Raw genomic sequence first — 21,825 nt, forward strand, 5'->3', positions numbered from 1 at the left:
GGAAACGAAGTGACTGCATCTTAAGAAAGGCGGAGTATCTAAAAATACAAGTAGTCATCTGATTTTCAATGGCAAAGATGAAAGTAACATCCACTTGGTGAAAAACAAGTCACACCTGCCATATTGCATTTACTGGACAGTCTGTCCATCATGAAATTCATGAAGAGTGTATTTATTTTGATTCAAGTCAGTACTGTATGATAAAGAAAAAAATAGAAGTGTCTAGGACACAAGGAGAGAGGGTGAAAAGCCATAGGAGTGAAAATTTTAAGCTCCAATAGCAACGTGTATAATTATATATTAGTAATATATTTTCCGTCTGTAAAACACAGTGCAGTGTTGCACTCCCCAAAGCATGTTGAAGTGGTTGGTGTGCAACTTGACAGCAAAGCCCTTGCACTGTATGTGTGCCATGTGATGATGACAGCTGAAAGTCAGTGTGGACTAGAATTCGTTGGTCACTTTATCAACAATAACATAGCATAGACCCTTGTTTCTCGAGGGTCTTTATGAACACAGTGAGTGTGTTGTACATCATGTGTTTGTGTTGACAAAGCTGTTAATACTTTGTACTTTAGCATACTTCCACGAGAAGAACAACAAAATGTTTGTGTCTTCATAGAACAAATTATGATGAAAACATTGTTACAGCCTTTGTCCCTTTTAAGAAATACCTGACAACGCTCATGTTTTCTCTCTACTGTAAAATATAAGTTTGGAGTCACTGATTTAATCTGTAATCACAGAGCATAAATGTATAAAAAAATCAAAAAGTAGATCTCCATGTCTAAATCCACTGTCCACGACTGTGGAAACCGTCACTGGCTATCAGAACAAAAGGTGACAACAAGGTGACCCAAGGTAGTGGGGGGGCCATAATAGTCTATGCTTGTTTGCATCGTAAGCTGTTACGCACCGTGAATGATGTCAATAGCCACGCATTTTCACCAAAGACATAATAAAAAGTCAAACTTGTACACTGCTGGATGGAAACTTACTTGAACAATGCCTTCGGTAATGGTGGTCAACTGCAGGCGGTGGGACTGAGTATTGTTGTAGACAATCAACAGGTGCTAGGTGAACTAGAAGTCTACCCAGTGGCTCGAGGAAGTAATGAAAACACTACTACTGTGTATCTTGAACCACGTTTTTCTGTCAAACACGCACGTGACAAGCTCAGGACCTTGAGAGGGGAAGGTGCATGAAACAGAAGAATAGTTGAGTGCATGAATGACGTCATAGAATAATAAATGGCTTGTTGTGCTGCTACCATGCATCAATGCCTGAAACCCAAGCAGGTGAAAATCAATATCTGTCAAAGGCGTTATTATCATGCAAAGACCATGTCAGTTCAGTGTGTACAGTATGGATACGCTGGAGAAACCATGTTTAGGATAGGGGTTAAAAGGGCAGCAAATGGCCCTACGTGTACATCCGCAGCCCTCTACTGGCAACAGACCAGAACGGAAAAAACATCACTGACAATATATTGGATAATTGGGAATATATTTTACACACTGTGTAAATCACTAGAACCCAATGTAAAATGTCTCCTGCATGGACACTTTGTTGAATTTTGGAGTCTTTGAACTTGTGAATTCTAAAAATATGCGAAAGTTCAGACTGGCAGCAACTACATGTATAGCTTACGTAATTTTGATACGTCAAAATTGATATACATTTTCAGACTATTGATAGGCGTCGAACAGATGAAAATGCTATCATACAAAACAGAACTCACGATGTGGAAGATATCTGCAAAGGTAGTTTGATTTGCAAATTCATCAAAAACTGCACACACTTTCAACTGAATTTAATATGATGATTGTGAACTGTACTCTCCCTACCCCCCTGACAGACGAAGATGTAATACACGCAATTCAAAAACTGATTCATGGATTTATACAAATCCTAAAAAAATTCAATTTCTACAATTCCATCAGATCATTATGAACTGTAATCCCCACAAGAGAAAAAGCGTTAAGATGATATCAACCGTTTAACTGGTGTAAGCTTTTACAAATCCAGAAGGAAAAAAAATCACTTTTTTAATTATAACATCATGTAAAAATATTATCAGTACTGGACACATGGTGTCAATGAAGAAGAGAGATTTCCATTCACCAATTTACAGTAACATACGTGTACATGTATACGTAAAACAGAAGGTCCACTCTAAACATGTCAATATAGTCAGACATGACACACGTGTACATGGCTTCCTCTTGATGCGTCATATTATCCATTTATTATTTACATGGTCAAACCATGACATGCATGTGACCGTGACCATGCCCCTAAAATAATTCATCTTCATTTCTGCACAATATATCAGTCACTATCACATCAAGTTCATTAAAAAACTAGAAAAGCTTAGTAACAGCCTAGGATAAGATACAAGATGACAGATTGACTGACATACTGTATAATCATTAATTTTCATAGGGATTTAATTTCATTACATGTATTTTGATGTTTGAAACATTTCACTGGGATTTTAAGTTCAATGCTTTTGCCAGCAAAACAATACATTCCATATTAAACAACTTCTCTGGGATTTAATTTAGCTGATTTGATGTATCAGTGAAAATCACAAAATTTAATGGGTGTGTTAACATCAAATGTAAGGTATTTGACGAACACGAATACTTGAGGACCCAAAAACAAGACAAACAACACAATTTCTGCTAACTTGTCTAGATATTGCTGGGATTAAGGTAAACATGGATATTTTTCACCAGCTCGGTCAGACTGCACGTCAAATTTCTGATCTTCTACACCTGGACATCCAGAATTATGCTGAACTTTAACTGATTTGATAAAGGAGTGCAGTTTCGCTAAAACATTTTCTTGTGAAAGCCCATCTGAAATACATGTACCTGTAGTACATACATTGTACCTGATCGTCGACGGTACATTCCACTACTTTTCATCTGCTACCTCAACACAACAGTACATGGTAAACAAGCACTGTGTTTGCGTTTATTGTCCATTCAAAAGTTGTGTTGGGCATTTGCCCTGCAGTCAGCGGTGAATGGTAGAGTTCAGGTCAAGGTCATCATGACCATTGTCTTTGCCCACATTGATCTCAGGTTTGATCGCTAGAGCTTTTTTAGAAATGCATGCACATATCAGTACTTTTCCATACAATAGATATATGCATTGTCACTATAGTGTGTGTAAGACTAAACAAAGGTTTAAAAGTAAGCTTTTTTAGAATATACCTTCCTAATGCATACTGTACATGTATTTTCATCATGCATTGTAGTGACAACTGTGTAAAATACACATTGCTGTCAAAGTATCTACAGCAGATACAAAGCCGTTGACAGTTACATGTATATTAAGATAGAGAGGACAGAATGAATGTCTGTCGATCATTGCGATACATGCTGCTTGCAGTTATTCAAAGCTGTCTACCCTTCCATTATCAGGACCTGTAAAGTGAGGATTAACTTGTACTTCTACAGCACTGTGTTTCACACCTTGCTGGCACACACCTTCCCGTTTATTCAACCACAGTGGAGGGACTGCGATTCAACAACAGTGTTTGCTTTAATAAGGTAATATGCACCTCGAAGTAAAAGACTTAAACTTTTGCTCTAACTTTTCCTCAGGAATCTTTCAATCATTCTCTTTCAAAATCAAGAATAAAAATAGGGGGTCCACCGTGCAAATTTGGTACTAGAGAAACAATTAACCCAAGATTTACTGATATTAGAAATTCAAAATGGCCGCCATCCCCGTGTTAACTCTATGGCGAAAAATAAAAATTTTTCGAATTTCGAAAAACTAAGCCGGTGAAAAGTTTTCTTTCACCAAGAGCTTTAAAATGAACCCCCACATGTGGTATATCAGAAGAGAACTGTAAAAGTTTGAGAGTCCGAATGTCTGTCCCCGAGGTGCGTTCTACCTTTAAGCTGAACTTAAAGTGAACTACAGAGTGGTATAGAGTACGTATCACCTTAGTTTTTTTACGGTCAGGCAATACTGAACTTTTCACCCAAGTCGATCATCTACACCACCTATATGTATTTCATGGGTAATGTAAACAAAGCGATTTAGAAATCACAGGCATAAGAGTAGAACTTTCTTCAAAACTGACACAAATAAAAGTGAGAGATTAGAATTTTAAGCAAAATATATGAGTGCGATATATATAACAAATAAAGAGATAATGGAAGTGCAACAGCCTGTGTATTTTTCTGGTGTTTACATGTATGGTGTTCTTTTGATTAATGAAACTATTTGTGACAAAAGGATGCTATCGGAAAATACCTCTCCTACATTATTTGAAATCAATAAAGTCCAATCCCAATAAAGTATTATGTATATAAAATGTATGTATGTGCAAGACTAAACTTTTGTTGAAATTATCAAGTGGAAACTGAGTGAATAGGTCTCCTGTGATCCCAAAGTCTAAAATCTGGGTCGCTGTGCCCGTCTCAAACTCACGAAAAAGCAGTTGTCCGTTTAGCCCTGCGTACGATGCTGTGTGTTCCGCCCCGAGATTAGCTGTAGCGGAACACACAGCAACGTACGCAGGGCTATTGTCCGTTGTGCGTCACTAAACTGGCTCTGAAGAAGGACTTAACATGCCATTGGAATGTAAACAACAACAGCGGTATGCGCCTAAGTGTTGTGGTCGAAAACTAGTTCATTCACAATGAGAGGGAACAGCGGGTGTCACCTTCAAAAAGGGCTGCAACCACAATAAACCAATTGGCTTTTTTGCAAATACTGTAGAGTTGCCAGCAGGATGAGCACGGTACATCTACCAGCACACGTAGTGATGTTACATGTATGGTTCAGCCTTTCAAAGAACTCCAGCGCATACATGTACGTGGATTACGTGCAGCCTTTCACTGTACATGTATGACAATACATGTATACATGTACATGCACTACGAGGTGAAACCATAGACCCCTATGGTGAATCTGTCCTCATAGAAACGGCTGTACTCAGGAAAGACACGGTCTACTGTACATGTATGTCTCCAATAACAGGGAAAAGTTTTTCCTGGTTGAAATTCACACATTCACTTCAAGGGCAAGTGGCTGTAACTTTTGATAATTTTTTTTTCACTGTTCTTCTTTTTATGCCAGTAGCACATCCTTGTTCCTGGTCCTCTGTCCGACAGTATCGGGACAGCATCACTACATGTGTGAAATAGACTGTTTTTGTTTACATTTGATTTCTAGCCCAAACCAGAATTCATTTGTCAGCAAAGACCTGCAATTTACACTTGTACGGACCGAGTTGACAAGCTGAATACTGTGTATCTCAATACGCTTTGGGAAGTAGCACAAGAAACTGTAGTTGACATCAAAACCAAAAGTTGTGAAAAAATTAGCTGAAAGTTCCCTTGAAATCGCAACAATTATCGGGAACTCAAGCTTGTCTGAGACTTGCAGCCATCATCAAAACACGTCTTCAGAGCCGGCCTTGCATATGTTTTTATACACTCTCACCCAACAAAGCACAATGAAGGTACATGTATAAGATGAATGTTCATGAAATACCGTACTATCTACTACAGACATACATGTACTGTACATTGTACATACATGTAAGCTCAGCTGTGAAGAGTGTTTTCATAGCGGCACTGCCAATCTCAGCAGATCTGGAAGTCACCAGTAATTGTTCAATTTCAAGAACATTTAAAATGATCTGCTATCTGCTATCTAAAATAGCAAAGTGTGTCACTCTCTGCTACAGCCACTTTTCTAGTTACAAAGTTTGCAACTGAGAGGCCTGGGTTAACTTCATGAAAATGACTTCGTAAAGACGACCAGACACATGAAGGAAGACCACAAAATCAAAATGCAAAATATTCATCTAGTCCTGTGCCCAATTGTACATTGACACTCTAAGAATCTCTTAGCTTTCTGGGGCTGGGACCTTGAAAATACATGCCTACACTATAGAGGATGGGTTGGCTGGTTGCAGAATGAGTTTTTACGAAAATGCAGTCCTATTTGATGATTTCTAGAACACGCCCAGCATCCAAAAATTTGGTTAATGCTCAATACCAAAGAACAAAGGATAGCCTTCTAAAATTTACATGTATATAGAAAAGAATAGAAAACTCACAGATTTCACACTTGTTCTCATGAGAACGGTGAAAAGTAATATCATCCATGTACAGCCAGAAGCTACTCATGAACAAGTGCATGTATAGACCATGGAGGTAGCTCACCAACAGACATGTATGCTTTGTAAAACTACTTTGCAAGTAGAGTACAGTATACACTGTACCATGATTTGAACATCACTGACAGAAAATGTATAGGCATTGATTTGTTGTTTGCATCATTCATGTAAATATGATCAGTTTCTGCGCTTGTTTGAGAGGAATATTTGTTTGCTGTGTCTCATGGCCATGTGAAAAGATGACAATCACAAATGGAGGTCAAACAAATAACAGACAGACATTTTCACACTATCCAGCAACTTTACATTTTGCTTGGCACAAAGTGTTGCCCAAAGAGGTCCCAGTGTGGATTATACAGTACATGTAGACTGACTGTCACTTTGCATGACCTAAAAATATGGTTATATGACCTGAAAATCTGATGCAAGCACTGCTGTTACAGACGTCACCACAAAACTAGGCAATTTGCCGACTCATAATCATTACCTTACATATATTATAAGGGCTATACAGTATAATTTATGGGCATTGTAACAGTTTTATTGGGAATCTTATTACATGTCCTGATGATGCATTTTGCATGGTTTCTGACAAGAGCCGTTGCTACTCAGGTGAGTTAAATGTGAAACTGCATTTCCTAAACCACCAATTCTGAAGTATAATTTAACAAGGTTGTGAATTGCCCACGTCAGTACATAAAATGTCTGGCACTGTATTTTACAGAATATTGCATAAAGTTTGTGTGTACAATGTAAACATGTAGTGCACTTAATATTGCTATGTTGTAAATTTTAATGACGAGCCTTCATTGTGATCATAAATCAAAATAAAATGCTGGATGGTTGTGCCTTGTGGGCACAACGGTTAGATTATTCACATTATTACTGATATTTATTCCATACTCCCAGTATATACATTGTGAGTGATTTGAATGTATCGGTTTCTAGATTGCTTTCACGTAACTCCGTCGTTCGAGATCGCGAGGCGAGGCAAGAAGCTGCCTTCTTTATGGTCATGTCACCCATCCCCATGGAGGTTGCTGTGGATCCGTAGCCCTGTCCCACTCCCCAATATAAACAGTCAGGGACTGGCAGGGCCACGGATCCATTTTAGGCCCTCAAATCCATGCAAGAGTCAATGCATTGACAGTTGAGGGGAAGTTCCCCTCTGTTTATGGTCAGTATAGTTTCCTAACACAAAAGAATTCAGATCAGCTGATGAAAGCAAGGACTGCAGGAAGGTATTACGTAATGTCTGGCAGCCATATTGGCGTGTACGGAAAGTCTCACGTCGTTAGACTCAGAGTGCAAAAAAAACAGTGATCTGATGAGGCGCCCAGTAAATATTTTAGAGACAAGTAACATTTTCCTTTCTTGTTAACCGTTGTGCATGTAGCTGTATGACTGTTTGGATCTGGCTATCATAGCTGGACCAACTATTAGCGTGCAAAATGTTTTGGTCCTGACGTGCAAATGTTTCTAACAGGTTGTTGCGGCTATCGCTAACATGCGGGCGGTCAACCAGCGCAGCGGTCAAATTAGTTTCAGTCAGTACCTATGTACACTATCGCAAGAGGAATTTGTGGCGTTTCATAAATGTGTTGTAATGATACAGCGATCTAAAGAGGAAGACCCTTGGGGAATACTCCATCAGGCGCGGGCCAGCAATTTAGGCAGATCGTCCATGTAGCCGACACGAACACGAAGTGTCTGTTACTGGCTACCAAAAAACTATGAAAAACAGTAAAGAATGAGCTACAAAATCACTATCAGTTTTAAGTTGCAGGTAGAATAAGTCTGTGCCTTGTAAAAAATACTATAAAAATAGTAGAAAGTGAAGAACCAGCTGAAAGTTAGTTGAGGAGACCTGACCGCATATCATTTGAATTCCTTGTCGGCTACATGGACTATTTAAAGGCGGAGCCTCCCTTTAAAAGGGCGCCAGCCTATGGCGGTGTTCACTGTGTAAGTGGACACCAAACAGGCAACATGAGGGCACAAGCTCAAGAAAATGCCACTTTTTATTTTTTTCCAACCGCAAAAACGCTGACAGACTGCCAAGCGGTCAGCACGAAGCGGCTGCCGATCGAACTCTGTTGTTATATTCCAATTCTACGTGGCTGGAAGACGTTTTTTAAGGAAATTCTAGTGTGGTGCTGAGGAATAAATGACCGTTGGCAATTTGAACCGACCGTCAATCAAACGGTTATATAAGCTCTACTTGCAGGATTAGCAAAAGGTTACAAAAGATTGAAATCAGTTTGTGTAATTAATGTAATAGAAATCAAACATCGTACTGGCCATGTGTTTTGACTGGGAGGAGAACTCCACTAATGCGAGAACCAGGGATTGAAAAGTGCGGCTTTAAAGAGGGGCCAGGGAAAAACCGCATAGATTAACGACAAAAACAAAACCGTAACGCCACGGTATGAAATGGACGTCACCACAAAACGTTGACGAAAGTGACAGCCTTCGAAGCTGGAAGCGGAAGAGCGTCTTACCTCCTTCAGTTAAAATCCTTGTCAAACTCTTGTGACCGTTAGATCTCCACTACTGTATCTCAATAAAGCTGATTGGGGACGACTCCAGACATGAACGCGATTTCAGCTTTGACTACTTCTGTGTACGTACCTACACGTCTGAATGCACATTACACTGTACAGTGCGTACAGTACGGTCTTTCGGAATGCGGTTCGTGTAAAGCTTCAGATTGTGTTTCGAATTCCACCCGCAGTTTCAGTTGAAGTGCGTTGCCTATCCCAATTAAGTCGCGAGAAATGTTATTGCTGCAAGATATTTACAACAAACTACTGTTTTACACATCCAAATGATAAGAGAAGATAGAACAGTCCTCAAAAAAGATATTCACAGAACGATTCCTTAATAATGCTTCGGATGAGGGCGCCCCCTCACGAAATGAATGATCATGTCTGGATCATACCAACCGTACCCGCTACCCCCAGATATAGTCCCAGCAGTAGTAGATCGTTGGCAGAAGTACAAATCTATTTGAATTCTATTTGTAAAATATGAAAGTTCGGTCTTTCTAACGAGTCTTTGTGTTTCTCTGTTTAAATTTAAAAAAAATTAATCACCACGGTCAATGCCTAATCGAAATTTGCGGAAATACGCTATGTTCCACACAGCATTTTGTAAGCTCAATATTGTTTAATATCCTCCTTCGATAAAATTTGGTTTAAACCCTCTTTGAGTTCTAGGTTTATTTTTAGTCTTTTGATTACGTCGTCGTGTGCTTTGATGATCGTACCAGCACTTTTCAAATGACTCTCTAATTTCATTATTAATCATATTCACACATGATTGACAATGTTAACTTAGAGTGAATATGAATGGAACAATTTTCACTGGATATTTACTATAGATCCCAAGGTACAAAAGTGACTATTGTATTTGTATTCAATAAGAATGACTCTGTAAGTAAAATATTAGAGAAAACTGTTATATGATCGTTATTCAATCACATGGGTCTCCCGGATTAATTTATTTGTTTGAAGACTTTAACTAATAATCTGAAGGTTGTGAAATATCTACAATATAACGAAAAAGTATTGAAAAACCGTTTAAATGATGTAGAAAACGGCTGAAATATAGCCTGGGAAGTATAGTAACCTTCCAATCTGCTGCGGTATTCAAAGAGTTGGAAGGTATCAAAGGCTTGCAGTATGAATTGAAATTAAACAATAGGCCTATTGTTAGGAAGATCGGAAAATAAAAAAGCTTTTGGATTTAAAGATCATATTGACAGGAGTGACAATCAAATTAAGTAAGACAATGAAAAAGTTGGTATTCCTTGCTTGCTATCGAAATACATCATAATAAATCTTACTGTTCGATTTTATGTGGACAGTTTACATTAAGCTTACTTGATGACAACTTTCCCAGAAGCGGGGAGGATTGAGTGACTGGGATTGAATATTGTAATTATTTACCTAATAGATTTCTGAAAAATATCCCTACCAGAGTATTTCAAAATATATGAAGACGAATAATATGGGGGCCGAGAAACGAAGATACAATATCTCAGTCTTCCGTAACTTTGTGAAGAACTGTTGAGTCAGCATCTTTCCGCAAAATAAAAAGGGTTAATACCCACTTTTGATTTTAATTTTACCTGAAATCAAGCGCAGTGAAACCCTTAATTCTTCTCAATACGGATTCTTGCACCTAACCGTTTCAAAAAAAACCCTCCAATAATACAACATATTTTCTGGCGTTTTTGTGCAAGTCAATAGAGTTATCCGACACAACACAAAGACCATATGGCCATGGGCAGTCTGCTACAAAAATCCGAAAGATAGATTGAGGCAGAAGTGGATTTCATCATTTTTCAGTATTTATGATTTTGATACACATTATTCGAGTACGCTTACAAACAGATTTGTGAGTAAAGAACACAATTTCATAAGTATAATAGCGAAAATATACTATATATTATAAATTGCCGATTATTTTTCAGTGCATGTCAAAACTTGCCGTTAACTTTTCAATACAAAAGTGAATGCTATTCTTTAAATGTTATGACTTCGGGTCAAAGGTGAACTCCCTTATCTCGCGTGACACAGAGCTGCTTCCGAGCTACACGATCTGAAATATCAGTAAATATGCCGGTAAGTGAGTCCCGTCGGCGGACAAGTGAGACTTAATATAATCTAAGAACCAATTTTAAATTTTTGCTTCAATGAAAAGTCTGCCCATGAGAATATTTCATCAACTTCAAGTGGCACTGATGACGATGTCGTACTGCAGACTCTAGATGTTTGTGTGTGTATCTGTTAACCAGCTGTGAGGTCTAGGGCTTTGGTTTTAACTTCTATTGCGTTTCTGTCGATTCGTTTACTCCTATTACTCCCGTTAACCTCATAATCTTATACTAATTTGTACATTCAGGCTGCGGAACGGTGTCCAAATACATTCTTTGCATAAATATGTCATCTGAAGTACACTCATTACTGCTTCCGCCATTCAGCGCGTATCTTGTAAATGTCGCGCTCTGGTCAGGTCAGCGTGCAGCTGATAAGATAACAAACAGAAGCGTGCTGCAATTCATATGATGACAATGATGTTTTGATTTTGCGGTGGACAACAATATGCCATGACCTGACACCAACTCATGAAGTGCCCCGACCCTGTTAAAGTTTAGCTGTCGGTCACATACTGTTATACAACCATTGGAATAAATTGTCAAATACAGTTTCTTTTTGAATTTTTACTACCCGACATCATGCCGAAAGCCTGGTGTCCAACCTGCATTTGTGCATGTGATGGAGGTAATTTTACCTCCATGCTTTGTGTGATGTCAGTTGTTGTCGGCAACAATGAGATTGCAGATTGTACCCTATTTGAGTACAACATGCAGTGCCATTGTTTTTAACACACTTTCGTGGAGCAGAGGAAGAAAGTGTTAATAATGAGTATATTTTCAATTGTTACAGGCATTGTTCCTCCTGGAGCAGAGTAACTGTGCTCTAAAGGGACAAACTCGCTGTCTTTAGGCTTGTCAATTCATCATCAGTTTTGTATTTTATGAGGAGTCTGTAATATTGATAAGAACCTTGAAATCAGTAGTCTGCACGGCTGCATAAAAATTTTTTTCAGCTCACATAAGGACAGAATAGGTTCAGAAAGCCAGGAAATATTTTCCTAATTGCCCAGAAGTCTATGCTGATGAGATGATAGTCACTGTAACAAATCACAAACGACTGCTCATAGTACAACATTTATTTCAAGGCATTCATGTATGAAGCAGTATGTACAATGATATTCATGTGTGTGAACTCCACTATTGAGTATTGTTTAAATGTGCAGTGACTCACTGTCAGTGTTGTTGCATATTACATTATGTCAGATCACCATAGACCATACATGTGTGAAGGTACAGCATTCTACTGCATCACTCATGCACTGTTTTAATTTGATCAATTTTTCAGCCAAAGGGAAAAGTCGGGACCAAGGGACAGAAGCAGATCCATGAAGAAAACAAAAGTACAGTACAGTACTACTCACGAATGATTTACGCAACAAATCTCATATACTTACTGATCAGAATGATGTGGATGTGGGATTCTTTCAATGTTACATGTTGGGTGAGTACATTCTGGGCTTAATATTTATCTTTCTTTCTGTTTCTACAGTGGTCCATTTTAACCCTTATCCTGCTTGGTCTATCACTACCAAATCTGCAGAGTCAGAACAAAGCAATCTTGAGCCAAAACCTGCCCGTGTATTCACTAACTTGGAATGGAATATTGTACATATACCAGATAGAGTCAGTAAAAGTCATTTACAGTACCTCTGTTTTCAAGGGCCTTCAAATGTTCAAGTCTTTGTTACAGTGTGACATATGAGCTACGTCATGCCATACTTGTTTTCACTAACTTGACCTGATGGCAATGTATGAACTTTGCAGGATAAGGGTTAATGATTATAATCACCGGTATCATATCTTCTTCATGTCCATTCTAAAAAATTGAATGGTGATGTGATCCAACTTGCAATCACTGTCTGAAGGTAATTCAGCTCCATTGACTGGTTTTGGTCTATAAGGTAACAAAGGAGTCAATGTTTGCTAACTGAAACATTTATAAAGTTCTGCAAGATGTCTAGTCGTCATGGACCACTGGAAACTTAAGTGATCAAAAAAATTATAACTAGTGGTCATGACCACCTGTGTGCAATTTCACTTACAATATTTCTGAACCCAGTTAGCGAATTTAGGAATTTAAGAAATTTCTTTGAGTCAGCCCTATACCAGTACATGTAACATGTAAAACTTTCTTATAATGCCGTAACAGTTTGAATGAGTTTACACCATAAACCAACTTTACTATGATGCAATATATTTCATAGGGGTAATTTTATACAATCTTATGAGTGAACTTGTACAAGATATTCTGCTGCACACAATGCCAATCATACCGTAAACTATACTCAGAAATAGAGTTAAGTGATTTTTAAAACCCTTGGACGCATCTCAAGCCTCTGAAATGCTAGCAATTACAGAGGAAAGGAAGTCAACCCAATGACAGGAAAATGCCATTGATATTTACAGTCTCACCAACTGTAAAAAAGTGCATTACAGGATTATGTTAGAAAAGTAATTCAGTGACAACAATGTATAAATTGTACACTGGTTCAAAAGTAACATATTCATGCCAACACTATTTCCCTATACCACGAACCAATACTCCATGAGATTTTGCTGAACGATGCTGTTTCCGTTTTGTTGAAATTTGTAGTCGAATTCCTCTCAACAGGTTTTATTCAGTCTTGCTGTTGCCGTCTATTTTGGCTGCATACGATTAATGCACAAAATGGCAGAAGCGACGTTTGGACCCACCGGTAATTTGGTCGATGCGGGTACAGATTTGAATATGAAATCTGGGATGGCAGAGTAAGTTTAGATTTCCTCAGTACAGTACACAATGATGTTTCTTCTGAGTTACATCCCAAAAGCCAGAGAACATCACACAGTTTTCAGTATAAACATGTATACTGGCTATACAGTTAGGCTCAGATTTTGTGAAAATTTTCAACTCAGTGTACCCATATGTGTCCAACTGACATTGACCTTTTCACCACCACAGTTTGTCCAAAATCCATTGTCATCCATAGTGATTGTGAACCTGTTCAGAAGGAATTGCGGTGAACAGGTGAAATACAGTAGTCTTGCCACAAGACTGTATGATATAAACCCGCTCACTTTTGTACGTGTTGTAGATGCAACACAAAGCATACTAGTATACTGTACAGTGTTCCCCCCTTATTTGTCTTACAGCATAGATGAAATGTGACAAGATTTGTTTACCACATGTCTTGATCACACTGTCCCATCTGCAATATACATGAAAAGCGAGTGAGGTCACTGAGGCTCATATTCAAAAGGTTTAATTTAAATGTATTGGCTTCTTGATCGATGAGAAAGTATGTATACATGTACACAAATCATTGTGGTGTGTAGAAACTCAGAGAGAGAAAAGAAAAGAGAAGAACATATAAGGCATGTTAGAGATGGTCATATTCATTGCACCCTTATTAACAAATATCTTATCCAGAAACACTGTAAACATTACACTGCATGGCTCAAGAATGAACAAGAATTTCTCTGAAGTTTGATAAGTGACAGAATTTGTTTATAATAACATTATTTACACTTTTTGTTCATTTGATCAACAGACACATCAAAGACGTAATACTTGTCACAATCATCGTTCAAGTGCTGAGTATATTCTCCAACTATTTCTGGTTCCTGTGGCTGGTCATACCCGGAGGGGCGTTTTACTACATTTGGACGAATTTCCTCGCACCGTGGATATTTGCACCGGCGCCAGAAATTGATGAAAAGAAACAGAGAAAGATGGAGAGGAAGATGAAGAGAGGACATTAAGATTTCAAGGCATTATAAAAAAGATTTAAATTTTTTTTGTATCGTACTAATTTATGGGAGAAGAATTTTATGCAGTCTGGCAGGGAATTGTTGAGGCGAAAAATTGAATTAATTTGACGAGCAGTGAACATGACCAGAGAGAAATCATGTGCATGTCCATGTATTGAGTGAAAGATCGGCTGTTTGAGGGCGCTCTGTACGAAGTTATAGTTGGAGCACCCTCATATGACAGATCTTCCAGTCTAGTTGAGCAGGTTTTTAAATTCCTCTTCAGGAGCATTGAATTTATTGAGACAAAGTTTACAGCTGTATCAAAATACCAGTTACTATTGCAGGGTTTACATCCATTTGAAATTGGTGCGTTCAAGAGACACACACCTACCATCTCTAATATGTCCTTGGCAGAATGCTTTGCACAGGTGTGTGCTTACAGAGTTGTGTAAAGAGGATTCATTCAGCACGTTGTTAGGAACCGTTTGATTGGTCCCCCTCCCACTTTGTTTTCAAATATAAGGAGAGTTGTGATTGGTTGTCCTTTGTGGATTAAATGTTGCATAACTATTATAAGTCACGTTCCTTCTGTTCACAGGAGAGACCTGATAAAATTACCGCATCAAGTATGTTGTGCTGACTTAATCTAGCAAGGTATGACTTTGGTGTACAAAATTGATAAAATAGAGACGCAATAACCGCATGAACCATGCAGTAATTTCCCCATTCTTCATGCTCAGCTGACTGCCCAAAGAAAGAAACATAGTAAAAAGTTTGGAGTTCATAGTATCTGCTGGTCAGAATTTAAAGGAGACGTCTCTTTCATCATTAAGGTAGAATGCGCCTCAGGGACAGATATTCAGACTCTCAAACTTTTACAATATTTTGTTGTGTATCACTTGATTGGACTCACTTGAAGCTCATGGAGTAAATAAAGTTTTGACCAGCTTATTTTTTTGAACATTGAAAATTCAGTTTTTCCCAGTAGAGGTAACACAGGGATAGTAGCCATTTTGAATTTTAAGTATTGGGTAATTTGTTTCCCGTGTACCAAGTTTTGGAGGTTGATCTCCAATTTTATTCTTGATTTCAAAGGAAATTGATTTAAGTTTCTGTAGTATGGAAAGTTTGAGCAAAAGTTTAAGTAATTTTTTGAGACATGTTCTACCTTAACAAAGAAAATCAGAGAAACTAACTATCCATTATCTTAGTATCATGATATTTTTTCATTAAAATAACCACAAGTGCTGCTTCTACACAGGTATCTGATGTTAGAGTGTGTCATTACATCAATCGCCTGTCTGAGCTCCACTGTCCTCACCCCTTTCACCGCCATTGCTGTGCACAATGGTATTGTTTCCTTCGGCAAAATTGGACCTCCACACCGGGAAATGGGGATGATAGGTTTGTAAATGCTGATCGATGGTTTTGCATACTTCTGCCCAAAGGCCAAAACACACAGCATGTTGGACCGTTCTTTGTAACACAATTGCAGATATCATAGATAAATGACCAGCAATCATGAATTTCATCAATGTTGCGTCTTCACAGAGGTTCATTTGGGCTGATATACTGAAAAGTAATGTTGATACTAGTAGGAGAAGTGTGGGTCTCAGTGCAATCAGCGTTACCACAGCAATGGTTGCCATAGTAACCATGCCCAAAGGAGCATGACTTAGCCAGTAGCTGCAACTTATGATGATTTTTGTGTTTGTAATGTCAACTACAGTTTCTTGTTCTTTTCTCTCCAATCATGTTGAGATTCACAGTATTCAGCTTGTCAACTCAGCCTGTACATGTACGGACTACATTGGTATTGTTGACAAGTGAATTCTGGTTCAGACTAGAATTCAAATGTAAACAGTTACCTACTTCATATGTATAGACACTGTGATAACAAGATAAATAGTCATTGTTTCAACATGCTGTGTGGAGTAGAACAAGAACTTGTATTAGTCATACAAAAATAGGAAAAAAACAAAACTTATAGCTGCAGACTCGATATGGACAAATTTGCTCTTTTTTTGAATTTTTTTTTATGAACTTCATTTAATGTGAAAATACTGGTCATCTTTACTGAACCTTTACTGTGCTTGCAGCGAGGAAATATGAAACATTCAGTGAAACGTTGATATGGTCTGTACCGTAAAATGTCAAGTTCAGTGCACAACTCTGACCATGCATGCCTGTATACAGACTGTGACCTAAGGTTTGGATCAAGCTTGTTTATGAAATCTTAATTAGCAATGGCTTTATGTAGATAAGGATAACAGCTTTCACTAACATTGCAGCAATGTTTATTTGTCATTTGAAATCAAGTTGGAACGGGAGAAGTTAAGCTTGTCTAGAGGTCACCAACATAATCATCTTTACAGTAAATGGGCGAATTTTTGACACTTTTGAAGTTATTCATCGGCATCTTTTTGAACACTGAGTGACCTCATGCTAAGTATTCAGTGTTTTCCTGTCATCACAAAGAGGTCAAACAGAGTGACTTTGACCCTTAAAGATGAGTGGGTTATGCCCAGCCATGTTGCAGTTCCACCTTAACCTAAGGGTTATATATCTGCAATCTTCATCATACTTAAAAAGGGGCAGGTATTGCTATGGAATAAGCAACGTGGACGAATTAATTCTAAAATTGCAAGTCAGGTCTCGCTATTTATTAAGTGCATCCAATATGCTTAGATGTGGGTTTTTTTCCCATCAATTCAGGTTGTATAGTATTGGAATCCCAATGAAAAAAATTGTGTAATTCACCAAGAAGTCTAACATAGTCCATTTGGAATGTTTGGCCAAAATAACAAATACATTTATTGATGTTGGCAGCGTATGTAGACACCATTGTGCTAACCCGTGACTGGGAGTAAAAGAAAAAATATAATAAAAGGCAAGTGGAATTATTGGTGTCTTGGAGTGTTATACTGAACCATGACACCACAGGCTGCACTAAGACTTATAGTTGGTGCAGAAATGTGAATTGATAATTCACACGCAGCATTAGTAACTGGTGCCTGTACTTTCCATATTTTGCAAGGTAGAATAGAATATGCCTCGGGGACAGATATTCGGACTCTCAATTTTACTACATGTTTTTGCTCATTTGAAAGCTTTTTGAGTAAATAAAAGATTCACTTTTATTTTTTTGTGAAAATCAAAAATTTTATTTTTTTCCCATAGAGTTTACACAGGGATGGCAGCCATTTTGAATTTCAAATATCAGTAAATCGGTACCAAAATATACGGAGTGACACCCCATCTCAATGTTCATCTTTAATTTTTAGACAGTATGGTGGACAGTTTCCTTGAGGAAAGTTTGAGCAAAAGTTAAAATCTTTCCTTTTTGAGGTGTGTACTACCTTAATTTATATTGGTATCAAGAAATAAGCATAATTGATAAGATTCTTGTATGTAAATATTGCATATCATTAGTAAGTTTCAAAAACTTTTTTTTAAAAATTTAGTTGAGTATGACACTCAGTAATTGTAATGTAATATAAAGTGTTTGTTCTGTGTTGTGATCATTTCAAACAGTCAAAGTATTTGTAAAACTCCTGCTATATCATCCTGTGGATAGGTTACTATTTCAGAATATATCCATCCAATATTGCCAAGAACCACTCTCACTTCTTCAGCATTAACTTGAGAACTTCAAACCTGGTTATTTTTAGAACACACTTGAAGAATATCTGGCCCAGTTCTGTTTTATTAGAACACTTTGGTGGGGGGTGGGGGCCTTCCATAGCGTTGTGAAGTAATTGAAACCCCCCCCCCCCAACACACACACACACACACACACCTGGATTGCATAGCCTTGTGAAATATTTCAGCATGGGCCAAATATTCTTCCGTGTTACCATTTCAAGTTCCTTCAGACAATTTTAATTTTACTTCAGGCAAAATAAACTCATAGAATTTGTTATGCTGTAAAGACTGTTCTCGTTTGTTGATTTGAATGGACTGTGATAAATGTTGCATAATTTCTGTTCACCCTCTTTCAGTGTTCTTGTATTCAACTTCAGTGTTGCAAACAATTGAAACTGCCCAAAAATTATTTTGAAAGGGTTGGCGGGGGTGTTCCTTCAGCATGACTTTCAGAAAATGAATAGACTGTCTTTGTTAGTCCCCACGGACACCGTCCGGGGGGACTTATAGGTTTGGTCATGTCCGTCCGTGTGTGCGTGCGTGCGTCCGTCCGTGCGTCCGTCCGTTCACGCAGATATCTCAGACATGCCCAGGTCAATTTCTTTCAAACTTTGCACAAGGATAGTACCCTACCCCATACAGATGCACGTCGATTTGTTTCAGAATGCGATCAAATTTGGCCGTGTTAGAGGACTTTTAGTTTTCACCTCCATAGACTCCCATGTATAAGGCAGTCTCCATAGACTCCCATGTATAAGGCAGTCCATAGACTCCCATGTATAGGAAGTCCATAGACTCCCATGTATAAGGAAGTCCATAGACTCCCATGTATAAGGCAGTCCATAGACTCCCATGTATAAGGCAGTCCATAGACTCCCATGTATAAGGCCAAGAAAATAAAATTTAGTTTCTCATCGTATTCATATTGCAAAAAGGATGCAGTTACACAGTTTTTAGTCCCCATGGATGAAATCCAGGGGGCTTATAGATTGGGTCATGTCCGTCCGTGAGTCCATCCGTGAGTCCATCCGTTCACGCAGATATCTCAGATATTTTGACAAAATGTCATGTGACCTTGGTGACCTTTGACCTCAAATATATATATTTGTCCATAACTCAGTAACCACAAGTGCTACACCCTTCATATATGGTGTGATGGGACAGCTTATGACGCCACATATTGTACCTCATTAATTATGCACATATCTAATTTTGAGCAAGCCAATCGAGCTAGAGGTCTGATTTTTGGTATATAGAGATAACTTAGCAATACAATTTTTTTGACAAAATGTCACGTGACCTTGGTGACCTTTGACCTCAAATATACATATTTGTCCATAACTCAGTAACCACAAGTGCTACACCCTTCATGTATGGTATGATGGGACAGCTTATGACGCCACATATTGTACCTCATTAATTATGTGCATATCTAATTTTGAGCAAGCCAATCGAGCTAGAGGTCTGAATTTTGGTATATAGGGATAACTTAGCAATACAATTTTTTTGACAAAATGTCACGTGACCTCGGTGACCTTTGACCTCAAATATACATATTTGTCCATAACTCAGTAACCACAAGTGCTACACCCTTCATGTATGGTATGATAGGACGCTTTATGACGCCACATATTGTACCTCATTAATTATGCACATATCTAATTTTGAGCAAGCCAATCGAGCTAGAGGTCTGATTTTTGGTATATAGGGATAACTTAGCAATACAATTTTTTTGACAAAATGTCATGTGACCTTGGTGACCTTTGACCTCAAATATACATATTTGTCCACAACTCAGTAACCACAAGTGCTAAACATTTCATATATGGTATGATGGGACACCTTATGACGCCACATATTGTACCTCATTAATTATGCACATATCTAATTTTGAGCGAGCCAATAGAGCTGGAGGTCTGATTTTTGGTATATAGAGATAACTTAGCAATACGATTTTTTTTTTCAGAATGTCACGTGACCTTGATGACCTTAGACCTTGATTATACATATATATGCATAACTCAGTAACCACAAGTTCTATACGCTTCAATTTTGATAGGATATTAGACCTTAAGATTTCACATCTCGTACCTCATTTATTATGCACATATGTATTTCTTGGCTGGCCAACACAGCTAGAGGTCTGATCTTTTTTCCCAATTTAGAACCATAACTTAGACATGCCTCTTGTTATAAATTGGGAAAAATGTCATCAACCTATATGCCCATAGTTGTGAACTTATACACTCAAGTGATACTTCTTAATGACCACATTTCCCTGCCCCATCAAGACTACCGTTAATACTCCTTTTACAAGTGGGGACTATGTCATTGTCAATGACTTGTTCTGTTTGTTTTCAAATACAATGTCAATAGTTCATCTGAGGACAACAGTCATCAACACTGTGACTTTTAAGGTGACATCATGACGGTGACAAGTTTTCTAAGCTTTGGCTTTTAGACTTGCCCAAAGTTTTGTTGGCTAATTAATATAAAAGTTTAAGGAATAAACCAAACTCTGTAGCGTTGATGGCTGTGTGATCGCCAAACCCTAGAGCGCATAAATGCTGCATTAGCCCGGAGAAGCGTACAAAGTAGCCAGTGTGGATGTGAGGGTAACATTCAAATTACACATGCTTTGTATTAAACTTTGTTTTAATTTTCAAAATTCTGTAGGAATTACTCCGAGTAAAGAATCTAGAGTTGAAAAGCTTTCAAAAGAAATTTCATCTTGGCCCGACAATGTTAATGATGCTAGATATGTCTTCGAATACATTCTTGTAGAATACAGTCCAAATTTACACGAGCAATAACTTTCACAGAACTGCGCATCTCACTTGACAGATCGCTGTGACTGCAGATTTGACTGACAATATTGCTACGTCACATAGTCTTGCATGCAATGAGCTCTGCACCTGGAACACATGCATGCCTGGAACACATGCATGCCTGGAACACATGCATGCCCTCACTCAAGCATTTCAACTATTTATCGCTCGTCGCTTTTATTCGTATTTCGATATCTGAAAGAGCCTGTCCAAAAATAGATTTGTTTGGCAAGTTTGTCATGACTTTTGGAAGCCAGCTTTTCTTGTGCAACAACTCCGATGAAAATTAATTTCGCTGTTGAACTTACGCTTAATTATCACTGTTCAGTCTGCCAAAACAGGTGGACTTTTGTGAGAAAAAAATTCAGTAAATCTGGTTTTCAAATTTGCAATATGTTCTTCTATTCGAATTTCAGCTTTTTACCGACATAGAACATACAAAGTCTCATTCAAGACTTATGCAAAGTACATTTAGGTCAAAGTAAATTATTTGCTTTGCGTCCGGGCGCTCTGGTTTGTCGTCTTTTGAAAACAAAACTTTTCTTGCAGAATTTCCATTGTTGGCGACATTCGAATAACCAAGCGATGACGTCAAATAAAGTCCAATAAAGTTATGCCATTATTTGTGTGATTTAACCACTTCGACGCCTACTTTGCGGATTTTTAATCAGCTGCAAACAGAGAATAAAGTTACTTTGGACTAATGTAACGCAACCCTACCGTTCACCGTATAGGAGCAAGACAATATTTTTCAGGAAGCGCGCCCTCAATGGCAATAATTAAGCCGAAGCAGGTCGGTCGAG

At 38.1% G+C, this 21,825-nt stretch overlaps 2 protein-coding genes across 6 annotated transcripts in view; one reads left to right on the plus strand and one right to left on the minus strand.

Moving 5' to 3' along the window:
* LOC139148073 (uncharacterized) overlaps positions 1–8,853 on the minus strand; it is a 30,791-nt gene extending 21,938 nt beyond the window's left edge. Inside the window, exons 1-2 of one of the 5 annotated variants that reach the window (XM_070719358.1) lie at positions 8,656–8,841; positions 999–1,183 (exon numbers count right to left, since the gene is read on the minus strand). The gene's annotated coding sequence lies outside the window, so the exon portion shown is untranslated. Of the gene's footprint in view, positions 1–998; positions 1,184–4,455; positions 4,525–8,655 lie in introns of those variants that run through there. The other 4 variants (XM_070719360.1, XM_070719361.1, XM_070719362.1 and 1 more) reach the window with 4 other exon arrangements.
* Positions 8,854–10,681: 1,828 nt separating this feature from the next.
* LOC139148075 (transmembrane protein 208-like) lies at positions 10,682–17,689 on the plus strand. Its single transcript, XM_070719364.1, has 4 exons — positions 10,682–10,782; positions 12,103–12,258; positions 13,429–13,565; positions 14,348–17,689. Exons 1-4 carry the CDS (start codon positions 10,777–10,779, stop codon positions 14,556–14,558), a joined length of 510 nt encoding a protein of 169 aa, XP_070575465.1. The 5' UTR covers positions 10,682–10,776; the 3' UTR covers positions 14,559–17,689.
* Positions 17,690–21,825: the final 4,136 nt, after the last annotated feature.

This window comes from Ptychodera flava, chromosome 13 (assembly GCF_041260155.1).
Source record: "Ptychodera flava strain L36383 chromosome 13, AS_Pfla_20210202, whole genome shotgun sequence".
In the NCBI taxonomy this organism is placed as follows: Eukaryota; Metazoa; Hemichordata; class Enteropneusta; family Ptychoderidae; genus Ptychodera; species Ptychodera flava.